The 17,110-nt window shown below is 35.0% G+C and overlaps 1 protein-coding gene across 1 annotated transcript in view; it reads right to left on the bottom strand.

Annotated features, from left to right (window-relative positions):
• ABI3BP (ABI family member 3 binding protein) overlaps positions 1 to 17,110 on the bottom strand; it is a 171,848-nt gene that overhangs the window by 130,906 nt on the left and 23,832 nt on the right. The window contains exons 2-4 of the mRNA XM_026841045.1: positions 14,855 to 15,034; positions 4,587 to 4,655; positions 1,072 to 1,204 (exon numbers count right to left, since the gene is read on the bottom strand). Coding sequence (XP_026696846.1) covers positions 1,072 to 1,204; positions 4,587 to 4,655; positions 14,855 to 15,034 — 382 coding nt within the window. The remainder of the gene's footprint in view (positions 1 to 1,071; positions 1,205 to 4,586; positions 4,656 to 14,854; positions 15,035 to 17,110) is intronic.

Genomic DNA, 17,110 nt, shown 5'->3' with positions numbered 1-17,110 from the left:
TTTTTAGCATAATCTATGTTTGACATCCAGTTTTATGATATTAATAAGAGTTTTATTATCAACACCAAAACAAGCAGATTCAAGATAAATTAGGCAGCTACAAATTTAGACGGAAGTTAGACAGATAGTGGAAAATAAAGTTTTCTCAATAATGCAAAGATACATTTAAAACCTCCAAAATCTGTAAACCAGATGCAGATGCATCCCAAACACAGGTGCACAAAGTTTCTTCTTGGTTTTACAAAACATTGCTGAGTTGAATGGGGCTTCACACAATGTAAACAAAGACGAAAAAAATTCTTTTGTCATAAAAGGAAGAATACAAAGATAACACCAAAATGACAGAGCATGAAAAACACCTGTATCAACCTTTTCAATAATTGCAGCAGATTAATTTTACTTATCTGTCATGAGGTGCTCAAAATGCAATGTAATTTAATGGTGCACTTAACTGAGAAGCTACTCAGCACTATGACTTCTCTTGAAAGTGATATTTGGTGAGTCTTCCTGAGCTCCCTACCTACTGTACCACTCATTAAATAATTACAGCAAAACAAGAATATTATAGAAAATATTTTTTTTTACTTACAACAGAAAACTAATGAAAGCTGTACTGTATCTATATCAGGAAGTGTAGTGATAAGGAAACAGAGGAAAAAAAATTCAAATAGCATTAAAACAAGGCATCATTCCCTGTCCACAGCATGGCAAAATACTTTACTTGTGTTTGACCAACTGTAAACCAAGATATTTCCTATAATTTAACAAAGTTTCTTTCAATTGATTCAGATACAAATGAAGGTAGAGCTAAGGTCATGGGTTTAAGGAGAACAAAGGATCTAGTGTGGAATAGTAAGACTTCTAATTCAGCATGTAGACATCTGACTAAATTTGCACTCAAGACAAGTAAAGACTTGCAAATTACTAATTTAAGTAAATAAGAAATCTCCACATTCAGAACTATTACTTCCAACTTTTTAATTTCCACTGTCAAACTTATTTCAGCCACATCAGATAACTACATGGAATTAAATCATGTTCATCATAAAAAATAGTTTTCTGTTACGTTACCTGTCACTAGCACAGTTACTTGTTGCTGTCCAGTCATGTTGAGGGTTGACTAGGATGCCCCAAGACAGGAACACAGAGGTTGGGGTGAGAGTGCCAACTACCAACTGCAGAGGCTTTTGAGTCTTGTTCCGACCTACATAAGAAACATATATTCCAATTACAAGCTAGTTTCTGTCTCCTGCATTATGTAGGGGAAAGTTTCTGCAGTTTATTAGTAAATGAAGACCTACATCTCTTGTAAACTTGAAGGGAAAGATACAACATTTCTCTCTCTTTTTCACAGTCACTATTTCTAATGTATAATTTTGAAAAGGAGGCAGAGACAGCATCTGTGATCTGTTTGTTGACTTCTCATTGAGGCAAATGAAACACTTGCAAGCCAACTGAGTATCAACACAGGAAAGAAGTGCAGAACAATTTTGGCATAAAGGAAGGGAGGATGCTGCTAGCAAGCAGCAGGAGCACAGATTAGGCTACTGCTTTAGAAAGCAGGTATCAGACACACAAGCCTCAAAAAGACTACTTCTTAGGTCCCCTCTAGACTTCCACAGCATGTATTTCAACCTAGGAAGAAACTGGAAGACTCCACTTCCAGACTTGCAGATCCAGGGTAAACCTAAAGGAATTCTTGCTATTATTTGGTGGGTATGAGGGAGATTGGTTTACTAAACTTTGTTTTGGTTTTGTCTTATAAGTTTTCACTATTTCTCTTTTTTCAGCCCATGTTCCAGTTAAACTTAACTTTTGAAGATGAACAGTGAGTGGTTTGGGTATGCTTAGTATAAGAATATGCAAATTAACTTCAAAGCTCTGGTGACTCTTGGACTGTGTCACTGAAGCTGTTACACAGAGCTCAGAACATTAGGAAGTCTCTCTTTCCATGTGACAGAAATAGTAACTTCTTGGCAGGATTCTCAGTAACGCTGCAATTACGTCCATAGATAATTCTTACTTTCTACAGCATTCTTCATCAAGAATAAAATAAAACCTACAAAAATTCTTTTTAACTGTAGGCAGATCTGAGTCAGCGTCTGTATATGGTGGTGTTTTTCTCTTTTAACCACCTACTACACTGAAAATGTTCAGCTTTTGCATGATACTTAACTTCAGCTTTGCCCTGAATGAAGTAGCACAACTCTCATGTGGAGAGAGAGCTTTCTTTATATAAAGTTTAAAAGCTTATAGTTGGAAATGAAGAAATGATCTAAAGCAACTATTTTGAATCTGTAGTTAGTGGACTGCTACAAGCCCAAGGACAACCTTTGGTGTTTGAAAGATGATTAAAGAATATTCATATATTCTTCAAACCACATTACATATTTCAAAAATCTAAAGGATCTGTACCTCCTCAAAATGTACAGATGACCACAAATTCCCTAAATTTTATAAGCCACTAATCTAAGGGTTATATTTTTCACTGTTATGAAACATCAGACTAGCTTTCTTTTCATGCCTTTTGAAACCTTTTATCTCTTGACTTAACAAGCTTCAGTGAAAGTCTGATTTTTAATTTCAACCAATGCATAAGTGTGCATTTAGAAACGTTAACCACGTGGGGTTTTACTTTATATTGGTGATGGATATGTTGCCACAAAAACACCATGAAGAAACAAAACGACTCTCTACCCTTAAGAGGAAGTATGACATGCTTAAAATAGTGGAACATATGATACTTCCACAGAGACAAACATGTGAATATTTTTTTTTGTTTTCTGGACCAGTTCCTATACTCTTTCTCCATTTTTAAATAAAAATGTAAAACAAACATTCACCAAACTATCTGGCATATCTGCTATTTATAGCAAAAAAACCCTTTCTTGATCGCTTTTTGAGGAAACATGGAAAATACGTGAGTTTTAAGGAAAATAAAAAAGAATCTCTCATACAACTTGAAATCATACTGGTTTTCAGGAGGACACACATATGGTTCTTATTATGCCATTATGGTTCTTATTATGCCATTAGTTCCCAGTTAGAAACTGCAATGATTTACACACTGTAAAACTAGAAATTACATTTGTGATCATCTATGTTGATCTATATGAATACAAACCACACAACTCCCCTGTATTAACTGCAGGTGGAACTACAGTGTCTCTTCTAGAAATGTAACCAATCTTTATTTGTAAATTTCAAATTGCAGCAACTCAGACTCTATAACAATTCTTGGTAATTTGTCCAGTTTAACTATTCTCACTACTAAAAAGACTTGCTGTATATCTAGCTAGCATTAAAACATCAGCTGTTCTTACACGTTTGTCTGCAGGACTGAAAAGTCACTTATCTAAATCGTGTTCCACAAATCAGTTTCTGTAGGCTGCAGATACAAAAATTGATAATGTCCAAATAGTGCATTGGATTTTTTGTTGTTGTTTTGTGGTTTTTGATGGATGTATGTTGCATCTGAAAGGTAAATCACTTTTCAAAATCTTTCCAGACACACTGTTTTGCATCTGGTCAAAAGCAAGAAGAAATTAATCCTAAGGATTTACCAGGAATTTAAAAAAATCATATAAAGATCACAGAATCATAGAATGGTTTGGGTTGGAAGTGACCTTTAAAGGTCATATAGTCCAATCCCCCTGCAATGAGCAGGGACATCTTCAACTAGACCAGGTTGCTCAAAGCCCCGTCCAACCTGGCCTTGAATGTTTCCAGGGAGGGGGCATCAACCACCTCTCTGGGCAACCTGTTGCAGTATCTCACCACCCTCACCATAAAAGATTCTTCCTTATATCTAGTCCGAATCTACCCTCTTTTAGTTTAAAACCACTACCCCCCCCCATCCTATTGCAGCAGACCCTACTGTTTATAGTGTGTATATATATATATATGTTATAGTTTGTCTCAAACTATAAACATATATATATATATATATATATACTATCAGTTCATTCTTTGCAACAGTCCAGTGATCCTGAGCAGTCATGTCCATATTAAGTAAGGAATTAAAAACAGTGTTAATAACATGATTAAAGTCATATAGAAAGTTTTTGGAACAAATGAGGATCAATTTCAGATTTCTGCTCTGCTATGGACAGTGTTAGCTAGAAACATTCCTCTTTCCTTAACTCCTTGCACACCACACACATGCACACTACCATTTTCCAATGAGAAATAAATAATAAGCATGAACATGTCCATAGATGAAGGAATCCTTACCGGTAGTTTGGGAAGAGTAACTTCACTACACCAGATCACTGTATTTCAAAATTTTTACTTTTTTTGCATGCACACCTCTTTAAACATCTGAAACTAGTATTCTAAATTTCAATTCTCATTTCTAAGTACTTTTTACATGAATAATCTTTAGGTGCTTTCTCATGTTTTGAAGACCACATGTGTAACTAATTACTGACTAGGAAATACTGTCAAACATTTTACCTTCCCACATATGGAATTTGTGCATCCCAGACAGACATCTACAGTTACAAATACTTTTTCAGAGAAACCCATTAAAAGATTCTGTCTTCCTTTAATTACTTTAAGAAAAATATGCGGTAAGGGTAAAATACCTGAACAGGATTTCTTGTTATTTGATACACGCGCTGGTCTTACAGAAACCAAATACCGTGGCTCTGCATCTGTAAATGAAGAAAGCAGCTATTAGTACAGACATGCAATTTATTTGAGAAAGAGATTAACCCATAATTAATTAGAAAAAGTCCAATATTCAGTGAATGCCTGACACATTATCCAGTCTTTGTGATCTTTAGGCACGTTTCCTTTAAGGCTTATTTACCAATCACTCAGAAATATTCTAGCCATTAGGAAAAATAATACACCCATGCACAAAAGATTTGGAAATTCATTTTGACTTGGACACAACAAAGAGGTGAACACGGCAGGGCATACATGTAACATTTCAATGCAAATGGTACTTGGAAAGTGAAGGGGAATGAAAATCCAGATGAAGAGGAGATGGCAAAACAGAAAAGAAAAGCAGGTAACGTAAAAAAGTAAAAAGCGCAAAGCCTGAAGAGTACAACCAGAGATAGTTACTCCTGAGCGAAGCTGGAGGATCTTTTCCTACAGTACATTCTGTATTCTGTATCAGGCTATACAGCTTAGTGTTCCTGTAGTAAGCAGTTTCCCAGTAAAGAGCCGACCTACTGCAAAAAGAATAAACAAAATGCATTGATCATTTTGGAGCACATATCCCAATAGACTAAAACTAAATCATTCAAGATTTGCATGATTGTCTGGTTGCAGAAAACAACACAAATGTAAGACATTCTTAAGACAGTCTCCACATTGGTTACTGGGTTGTTTTATAATTAGGTTTACATACTTTTTCCAGAGATTTATTATGAGATTTAACTATTAAGTGCTTTGACAGTTTTGAATACTCTTTATGAAAGTAAAGTTATTACTAACATGTAGGAGCAAGGGACTAATATTTGTGTTAAATCCACAAAGGGCTGTGACTTTGACTGGGAACTGTTACACTAGAAATAATGTTGCATGCAACAGGACAGGAACAGTTTAAGTGATTTTCTTATTCAATAAATTCATCTGAGAGACAAGTTGTATTTTCCAGACTTTCTGACATTTACATTTATTTTACTTTTAACCCAAATGTATTTTTCTCCAGGAAAAGTGAACCTTTGCAAATTTTTTTTTTTTATATCTTTACAGGAAATAATCTCTTTCCATCTTAAACTCCATTTCAAATTTTTTTACATCACTTCCCATAAAAGGTTCAACTGCTTCATTTCAAAAAGCTGACAGAAGAGATCATATTACATAGCAAAAAAAAAAAAAAAAAAAGAGGGGAAAAAAAGAAAAGCCCTTCCAAATACAATTTTTCAATTCAATCATACCCAAATGGCCTAAGTTTCTTTTAAAGTACACAAGCATCGCAGCCATTCTAAAGGGTGCAGAGTCATCACTAGCTGGGTGTCACTTGTCAGTCAGCATGGAAAACTTCTGGAAATACTAGCCTTCATAGGAAATAATGAAATGAAGCAAACTAAGTTTTACACAAACTATTAACACATATCATAGACATCTGATGCAGTTTGGATGACACAAGCACACATGGTAAGAGGCCACAAGTTCAGATACATTCATGTTTCTGGCAGTAAAAGGCAAATAACTTCACCCTGCAGCTTAAAATAATAACCGCTTTGATTAAAACAATGTTGAGATGGTGATTTTAGTTTGGGGAATTCATCTTCAGAAAGATTTTCCCTTAACTCTTGACATCAGATATCAGAGATTTCCACCCTTCTTAATTATTTAAAACCAAGCTCTATTCTGACTGAACTGCAACTCTAGAAAAGAAGACATAGGAGCTGGCAAAAAGATACCCATGGGTAGAATCTGGCTCACCATATATTGATCAAAACTATTTTAACTATGTGGTTTGGTTTGGTTTGTTTTTTTTAATAATTTCTCCAGGCACAATTCTTACTCTAGTTTAGATACATTTATCTAAATCTGTATTTATGGGTGAGAGATTGAATTTCCTGCATATCTCATTTTAACAGATACATTGAAGTCTACAAATTAAACAGAACCACTGAGAAATCATTCTGTTTTCTCTCACATCCAAATTTTTATAAGGAGAGAGGAAGGAAAACCAGTACTGAATAAATCAAAAGCTCCCTGCACGACTTAAAAGGCTGTGCCAGTGTAGAGAAAACCACACTAACTTAACTTCACTGATTCTATGCAACTAAGTCACTGGAAACCCACACTATGGGTGTAATTTAATTGTTTAATTATTGCTTTTTAAATGGGTTTCAACCCCACCCAATATAAACATAACTAAGATGAGTATTTTAAACAGCTGCTTAAAGCAGTGTGAAAAAAAGAATGTTAAAAAGAAAGAGCAACCCTAAAGTGCAAATATAATTTATATGTCTTCATTTACAAAAAATGTTTTTTAATATTTAAGGCTGCACACAGCTCTTCTAGGATCTGTGCAATCCTCTGGACATTTTTTGTTTTGAGACCTAAAACCAGAAATAAGTGACACTTTAAAATAATTTGTTTTCCCTGTACTTTAATTCCAGTTTTGTGCTGTGCATTCACACCTACTTGTGAGATTGTTAAAAACAGTATTGAGCAACCTTAACTTCCAACAGAATTGGCTTCAAGCATCAACTTGAAAGCTCGTGAACTGCAAAGTCAGTCTTCAAAACTGCAAAAATTTATGTTTTCATCAATAAAATGTCCAAAGGTTATGAGATAAAGTTATTTAAATTGTCTGAAACAGCTAGTTTTGCCCTGGTCCATCACTGGAAAAAATAATTCTGGCTGAAGTCTGAAATGACATGAGTAGCAGTGTAGAAATAGATTATCTGTTAAACAAAACGTGGTAATAAAGAAATACTCCAAAAGTCTCCCTGCACATCTGAGAGCTACAAAACCTGGTATTTGTCAGGAATCATTAGTTCTACCAGGAGTTTTAATTCTGCAAGAAAGTGCTCTCAGCAGGAATATTTCATGTTAGGTGCTGTTCATTAAGCTTTTTATCAAATGTTGTCTTAATAAAGAATACCTAACATCCCTAAATCCCAGACAACTCACATCTCTTATGTTTATAATACAATCCATAAAAAGTAGTATTTAGGAACACAGGCTAGGACTAGATGTTGAGAGAGCTCTGCTATAAAACAGCAAGGTTTAAAAAGTACCACTTGTCTGGTGGTACAGAAGCACTGAATTTAAGACAGTATTATGATCATTATAAGTAAAATCAGAATTTGAAATTATCAGAGGATTACATTCAGTATATGGGATACAACACTAAAATTCTGAATTTAACTAAAAATATATCTTAACTTAGAAATATGATTTGGCATTCCTGAACAGAACCATCCAGGTTCCCACATAGGTGTTAGGAGTACAGCAACCATAGTTTGGATGCACAGTATCATAGCATTATGAACAGACTGAAGAATACAAGCCATGAAATGCTTCTATTCGACAGACATACATTCTAGATCTGAGGAAACTGAAACCAAGACAGGTGAATAGCTTGCTTAATCTCATATAATGAGCCCTGATTCAGATTTAGAAATGGGAGTTCTTTCTTAATTTTCGACTGCAATTCAACATTTCTTTTATTAAGTTTAGAAGACCACTGAGTTTTCACACTGATTCAGTCCTCTTGCTGAGAAATGTATGTATCGGTCATCATCACAACACAGAAATCATCTGATGCTACTACACCTCAATTCATTTTCAGGGGCTTAAAACATTGCCTCACCTATTAAATTCTATCAAGTTGCAAGAACTATGATCATCTGTGTTCCTTTATGATGCCTAATCCATTCTGCAGATCTGTGTCTATAAGAAGCAGGAATCTCAGGGAGAAGTGAGTAACATAGGAGGAGAAAAAGAAAATGCTGTGAAATAACTGAAACATAAATAAAACCATAATGTATCTTGTGCTACTGCATCTTAATGCTTAAGGGATAAATTAAATTGCTGAAATAAGAGGTAAGCAGCAGAAAGGCGACCGTCACACCCATAAAAATAAGGAGTTCTGTGTGTCATTATGATTCACAGAATATATCAACCATTTACACTGAAATATATTTAAAGTGAGAAGTGCATTTCTAAAGTAAAACGATGACCTCAAATAAAAGCAAATCAAATTACAGAGTATAGACAATCCTGTTTACAGCTGAGTATTTCTTATTTTTTATGAACTGTGTTTAGTAAGAAAATTATAGTTATATAATTAATGTTTAAATATCTGGGCACGGATCCATGAATCCAGCATCTGCCTCCAGAAATCATGTCAACATATATCAGTATATAACTGAGATACATATGATACAGATGCAAGATACAGATCTGTCTGTCTCAACTTTGTAAGGATTCAGAATCTCATAAACGAAGGATCCCTACAGAACAGTGAAAACTTTAACAAGTTCAGTTTGAAATACATTTGCAAATCTGCTGTGAGAATCGTAGCCCTTCCTTGTTGCTGAAGACGTTCTTGAAGGGCTGCTACTAGAAGACCAGCATAATAAATCCACTTGTTTGAACCTGTTACTGCCTAGCCCCATTTATTATGGCTGAAATGACAAATGTCATGGCTAAAGGCTCCTCTCAACTGGCACATGACTATTTCTTTATAAACCCCTAGAAGCTGCAGGTCAGAAATAAAGTCCAAATAGTGACCGCCTTCAACTCTTTAGCCACAAAGTACTATAGGAAAATGCCCAGATGTACCAGAAGAGTGCTAGCCAACAAATCCATGCCTAATTGTTAGAGTTATAATTCCCCAAACATGGTTTGCTTTGACAATTCAGTTGAGAGCTGTCAATAAGATGCCAGAATTGCTCTTTGAAGTTTAAATATCCACAGCTGATAAAACAATGTCACTTCGGACCAAAGCACAACACTCCTGCAGGCACATACGACTAACCAAATGATTTTTGAAGGAGGAGGGAAGACTAGTCACACACCTGAGGCACCAGTATTTGTAAAGCAATTGTATTTGTATCTATTAGCATTCGATACATACAGCAGACAGATGTACTTGTGTTCAGTACATATTTTTACACCCTTTTCTCCCACTTCTCAAAAATGTTAGACAGAAGCATTCAGTCACCTTGTTTTAGCTTTTAAACATCAAGGCTACTACAGCTCAATGAATCACCACCAGTTAGATTAAATAGTTTTCTGAACTCCTTCAATTTCTCAGCATTTTTTCATTCAGACAACCTAGAAGACAGACACACTACATGTACACATAGGTGCATCTACAACTTACAAGAGAAAAAACATTTCAAAGACTGCAAAGTTGACATAAGTAAACCAGCACTTTGGTATCATAAAAGAAAAAAACAATTGTTTAAATAAGATTCTGTAATGTTAATGAAATAAAATTATTAAAAGAAAAAAAATTCTACTATCTAGCTTAACAGCTTCAGGAGACAACCAGAATGTAACAAAAACACATGTCATTGACACATCAAATACAGGAGAACACTTAGCCTAGCTCATGGCGTGTGGAACTATCAAATCAATTACAGCTAGCATGCACTGCAAAATGCCAGCAAATTCTGCTTATGTTCAAGCATACCGTTTTAATTCGGTTCAGGGTTCAGCCAGTACAGAAATACAGTTGAAAGCAAAACTAATGATCTTACAACAAATTTTAAAATAAAGTGTTACAATGCATTAGAATTCATAGACCAGTGGATTCGGAAATCAAAGCAAATTATATTTTAGCTTCAAACCACAATTCCCTAATCTGAATTTAGGGATTGCTAAAGATTTAATACAGGATGTTGTTAAGAGCAAAGGCCAAAGGTGGAAAAAAGGAAGGATCAAAATTATTGTCATGTAACAAGCATGGGAAGAGATAGAAAGGGGGACAAAGGGGCGGGTGTGAATGAACATGCTGCTGGTCAGCATGCCTGTCTAGCTGAAGGTGCAGCTGCTGACCTCCTCCAGGTCCCTCAGTCCACTAGGCTCAGCTAACATTAGCAATAAGAATCTGTTTTTTTTGGTAAGGTATTAAAAAGCGACATACTTCTGAATTACTGTTTTAATGTTAATTATTTGGCATCTTGAAAACCATGTGGTTAATATATCTGCACATTTCTGGTAATTGATCAGATATAAGAAACTGCACAGCAAGATCTTTTAGCTAAACTCTAGTTTAGCTCTAGCACACAGCCCTAAATTACATTTTCTAAAATTTGTTCAAGGTGGTACTAGAATTCATCCCTATATATATATATATGTATGTGTATATATATATATATATATATATGTATGCAAAATTCATCCTTAAGCTATTATGGTTGTTATAAAGCAGGATTGCCAATAACATTATACCCTCACACTGTACAATCTGGTTTGTAAAGGAAAAGTCGAAGCATGGCCCAACTCTGCGCTGGTTTTAGAAACTGAAAAGCAAATTAATTTTGTTCACTCTGTTAGATAATTGTTGTTTATTCTTACAAAATTTTCCTGTCTCCACCCAATTTTTTAGGTTCCTCCAATAGTACCAACAAATCCAAGGAGGCTGACTTGCAATCTTCCAAGCCGAGTTAGAAAAATCCAGCATAAATTTTTCAAGGAAATACTCTTTCTTTACAAGTCATACAGACTGAACAGATTTAGATAAACATTTAAGTCAAGCTCAGAACTTTTGGATGGTCCTATTCACCGTGATGAGTTTACATTTTGATATCTTTTGACAGCCTGAATAGCTTCCATGACCAATAATAATGTTGCTTACTGTCATCTAAGCTCATAAAGTACATTCAGTACAAAACACATCTTGTATCCTGATAAAGAGGCATTCTTCTTTGAATCAAACTTTAACGTGGCCTCATCATTGTCACTCACCCTTCACTGTGATTCAAGTTCATCTGTCTAGCAATGCATGAAACTGCTCAAGTTTGTTGCCTGCATGAGCTCATTACAAGTTCAGGAAATCCAACAAAATCCTCTTCTCTTTGCACATGCCCACTGCAGGCAGTTCCAAATTCATGGATAATATTACATAATTGCTGGCTTGGTTATTGTCTTAGTTGCAAAAGAAAGGAAAAACAAATATTTAAAGAATCACCGCAGTGAGGTGTTAAATATTTTAATGTATAAAATGTAGGCAGATGTCACACTTTCTACAAAGCCATATACCTCTCCTGGAAATCCTAGGAAAGATCACATCCTTATCAATATCTTTTAAAATGTATACACATATAAACACATAATTTCATAAATTAATAAATCTGCTGAGTTCAGTGTTAACAGGGTTATAAAAGGTGCGTGACCCACCAGAAAACTTGACAATAAATTTCATCTTAATCAGCAATGACAGGGTTGGAAATATGGGAGACATGGACTTTAGATATATATTATTGTGTATATTATGTCATCTGTTAAAAAAATAGTCATTGCTTCATTCCCCGTACTCCAGTTCCAACTGAGGACAATGATCCCAAACAGAATATCGATTAGGCTGCTCCATTAACAAAACCAGGCATGAAGAGCTAAATTAAAGAAACGTCTGCAAGGCAAGGACAAATTGTATTAGTTTTGATCTAAACAGGCCACAATGTCTTTTCACATTTGGGAAAAGCTTCCTCCACATCCTGTTCAGTAAAAGCCACAACCAACCACTGTTCTGGGCAACCTGTAACGTTCATCTGCTTCTGTAAAAGTCGGATAAGCCAAAGCATGAGAGGACCAAGGAGGAGTTCTCAGGGTGAATGTGAATATTTTTATATAAAGCAAGTTGTTCTGATTATGGGCAAATATGTGGAACACACTGAAGACCTGCAAAGTGTACAGTGGCACTTGAATCATCAGAATGTCTAGAACGTGGACTAGACAATTTTCAGTGTGAAATTTTTATAACATGTTTTTATATGAAGATAGCATACTAGGCTAATTGCATCACATGTGAGATATACTAGGAGTACAAAGATAATGCAAAATTTTTCAGCAATAGGGTCTAGGGGTCTTGTATCTTTGGAAAGTATCTTCAGAGTATTTTTATTGTCCCTCTATCATACCTTATTTTTTCTAACATCCACAGAAAGTGTGTGCTGAGCTGCATTCTTTGTCTGCTAGAATTAAACCTAACCACTGTTCCCTAAAACTAAGAACCATCCTGCAGTTCCTCCAGTTTGTACCAGCAGCTGGTCCCTGAAACTGTGAGGGGTGCTAGCATCTTTACTTCTGCCACACAGATCACCCCAAAATAGAGCCAAAAGCACAACTGATGTTTCTTGCTTTAGCTTTTGTTCTGTATACACTTTGAAAGTACATTCTAAGCTACAGTTTAAGGTGGTGTTTAATCTTAATGAAATAGGAAAGATAATGTACTCTTTTTCCAAACTCTGATAAACAAAAGTCCACAAAACATATAATCTAATCTAACATATAAACTAATCTAATCTCTTAACTAAAAGCAATAGCTCCAACAAATGTGCTGTAAATTGCCTTAAATAAATGACTGCAACTTAAAGTACATTGCTGTTAGCTTCTCTTATTCCTATCCTTTCTAAGATGACATTTTCAAACTGCTAATCTTTATATTATGTTGCACATTGCATTTTTAGTTACTGCACACTCAGAAGTCACAGTCACAGATTCATTGTTATTAGAAAACCAATCAACAACTTCTATTAGCATGAAGTTATTCTCCTTTAAAATATTTTTCAAAGGAAAAGGGGAGTATTCCCCAACACTTCTGCTTTTCTCTCTCCAGATACACCAGAGAAAATGCATTCATTTCATTCCAGGCTGTATGTATCATGGGATTTCTCATCTCTGTTCACTGGAACAAGATTTTGATTGCTTAATGGTAAGCTTTAATGAATATGCATGCAGCTAGCACTCTGATGTACTGAAGAATGAAAGGTTTCTACATTTTCCAGCCATTAGCTATTAAAGTTACAAAATATCAAAATCCCGTATGTTCCAGGTGATGTTCAGCTTTCTGTTTTCATATAGTTTCACAAAACATTAGGTATTAAAGAGAAAGTGCAAATGATCTACACATGACACTACATTCAGTGCTTTTCCCTCTTTCCAAGGATCTCAGAATACCTGAAAAATATTAATTCTCACTACTCCTGCAATACATGTATGCAGGTATTACTTATGCCCAGTTCAAGTATTCCACAGAAAATTCTGTACACCATTCTTAGTGAACTGGTTCAAAAGTTACACATAGGATAAATCAGATAAATCAGATACATCTTAAGTGATGGTTATGAACTCTAACACTGGATTGGGGATAGAATTATGGAGACATCCCAGGAGTACCAACTCTCAAAAAGGAAAAAGTCAACCTTTGCCACAGTGATCTAATGAAAGTCTCTAATATCTTAATTATTCCACGTCTAACATCTTATTTTTCCTTTTTTATTCTGCAGTTTTCAGCCTGGAGCAGCCTGGCAGCAGAATTGCCTTAACTGACCACATCAAAAAGATGGCAATTGTCACCTCTGTGCTTATACATCCTTCCTTCCCCCTTGTTTTACACCAAGATCACTGGAATTACAATGATGAGGATAACCCAAATTCATTTCAGGCTAGAAAACATTTCTTCAAAGCAACAGGAAAAGCCTCAGAGGTTGAACAGACTTCTTAAAAGGTAAGTGATAAGCGAATGTTTTAATAATTTATCAGACAATTCTAAATAATCTGGTTCTCCTACTTTGCTATCCTGCCCATACAGACACAAGTCTAAGGAACGAGACTCCCTTCCTTCTCCATATTCCAGGCAACAGAATACAACATTCTTGATGTGGCTTAATCTCTTCCATAAAACAGCTCATGGAATTCCAGCTGTAACTTCTGATATAGAAGCTATAGGTTATTCTATAACATGTAGAACTGGAACAGGTCCCTGCCAGAAAAGGCATCATTTCAATGAACATTTCTAGCGAAAGGCATCTACCACACAGTTCTCAAAACTGTTTCACTGCTTCTTGTACTATTTCTTTAAAACATACACATCTTCCTTGTATTCTACTTTATAACTGCAACTTTAGCCAAATCGTCCCATCTGATCTATGATGTGGTCAATGTAGTATAATCTCAGTACAACAAAAATGCTCAAAACAAATACCAGTAGCAAACTTTTCCAAATGAACTATTTGTTCTCCTTGAAGGATCTTCTAAGTACACTTTCATCTGAAATTCTTCAAGACAACCTTCAACAAACACAAAGAAACCCTGAGCAACAACCTAATAAAAACAAAAATCAAGAAACCCAAAGGCTCATATTCTCCTCATTCTCTTCTTACAATTCACGACAACAGTAGTATACAAAGCAAATACGTCTTACCAAGTTCTGTTACGTAGGTTTTTCCTTCCGAAGGTAAAGGAATGTACTGATTAGAAAAGAAGTTGCTTCCATAACCCAGGACAAAACCTTCTAGTCTGGTATTTTGACTTGGTCGAAGATACCTCATGCAAACGGTGTCATCTGTTGCATTGATCTGAACTTTCAGACTCTGCCTTTTCACTGAGGAAAGAGTAAAAAAAACCAGAATGTATTCTCTTGTAATCATATATTCAGTAATGCAATATGACAATATAACAATATAGAGCTGTTTGCAAGCAACCGGACAATTGCTTAAAGGTGGAGTCTCCTGGAAACTATTTTTAAAAGTAAACTAATAGTCATGTTAAATTGTGGTTTCCAACATATCTGTTTTTCCATTAGTTTAGTATTATCATTAGCTATAACATTTTCTACAATTGCAGTAGCAGAAAAGTGCATGAAGTAATTGGAAAAATGCAAGAATTGTTCCTTTAAATGCAAGAGTTACAGTAGTATTAGCTATCTATAGGACTCAGGTAAAAATCTTGCAACTTTGATTTTTGCTTTTTTTTGCTTGTTAGTAAAAATATGAAATTTTAATGATAAGTTAATCACACTGAAAAATTAGAGTAGAGAATAAATGGTAACTAAATCCAAATAAAAATGATACTTTTTATTTTCTATTTTGGGCTGGAAAAAAAAAACTTCACATCTAACTAGCACATACATTTTACTCAAAATTACCAGGAAACTTTTTTTAAAACATTAATTGTTATGTGTTCCAGGGGAGCAGCATATAAAGCAAGAAACATGTTGTATATCCATCTACAAAAGTTTAACTTATAACAATAGAGAATTACTTCATAACAGAATAATCAATTTTTAGGCAACAAGAAGGTGTTTTGTCTTATCTTGGTGGGGTGAGGGAGGATTGGCTTTTCCTTCCTTGGTATTTTAATTTTCCCTGTTAGGCCTATCATATTTTCAGAACTGCTGAATGCCAATGCTTTAAAAACAAACAAAAAAAGAGGACTTTTCCCCAAACTTATGCTACTAGCACTGGAACAGTACATTTTGGGTTATTATTTGTATTCTCATTCTCAAAATATGAATTTTAATTCACAAGAGATTTTCATCATCTCTCCAATCATGAGGGCTGAAATTAATTTTTCAGAAAAAAAAAAAAAAAGATAAATTTGCACAAAATCATTTTACTGCAGGAGCTAAATCCTGGGAAAAATAATGAGAGATGTATGACCTGTCATTAAATAACAGGGTAGAGTGATACTGAACTTCCTTTCTCCCTCACTCTGCCTCCCTTCCTATCTTCCTTTCTCTCTCTCTTTCTCAATCCGTGTATGTGAAGACATCTCTGTGTAACTGAAGATATTAAAATTTTTTTTTTTTTTTTTTTTTTTTTTTTTTGAGAAGTTCTAATGACTGGAGATACCAAGAGGCCACAATCCCCAATCTGTGAAGATGATTTAGTAGTAGTCAAACACCTGCAGTTGTCTGCACAGTGAACGCAAAGGCCTAAATCAATGATGGAAAACTGATGGAAAACATGTGCCTCTGGTGAGACCCTTCCTTTATCTAAAGACTGATCTAATAAAAGCACTCAGCCAGGAAACCATCAGTTTTCCAAAGGCAACTCTGCCAGTTTCCAGACGACTGCAAGGCTTCTAGAAAACTCAACTCTGACACTTTCAGCAGTACAATACCATCGCAGGGGAAGGGGTGGTGGTTGCTTCCTTATCTTGGAAACACCCTAACTTCTTTTATTTTCAGTATATGAAACTGCTGTGGGTGTGCAACTTTGAATATTGACAAGGCTCCAAATAGCAGAAACCAATTATTACCTCTGATTGACAGTGAACTAGATGTGCTAAAATTATGTAATCTGCAAAACTCTAACCTAACTTTGGAGAGCTGAGAATAAATGAAAGGATGGTCTCCTAGTCTCCACTGAATATTCAAATCTAGGAAGTAATCAAGACTTACAGAACTTGATTCAAATATGATAATTTGATTTCTGTATTAAAATTCTTCATCAAACTCAAACTGGATTTTAAATTTATAATAATTTCACCTTTTTTTATTCACAATTGTTTCTATGTATCTCTTAGTTATACTTTACATTAATTTGAAGACTTTAATTCAAGAGTGAATTCAAGTGGTTTGATCCCAATTAGATAAGATACTGTTTTATTCATAAGTAATCAATTACAGTGACAAGAGGTCTTGATTTTATTTAAGCCTAAAAACTCACAGTGAAGT

Source organism: Athene cunicularia, assembly GCF_003259725.1.
Source record: "Athene cunicularia isolate RWA chromosome 1 unlocalized genomic scaffold, athCun1 chr1_part1, whole genome shotgun sequence".
Lineage (NCBI taxonomy): Eukaryota > Metazoa > Chordata > Aves > Strigiformes > Strigidae > Athene > Athene cunicularia.
This window is presented reverse-complemented; position numbering and strand designations above follow the sequence as displayed.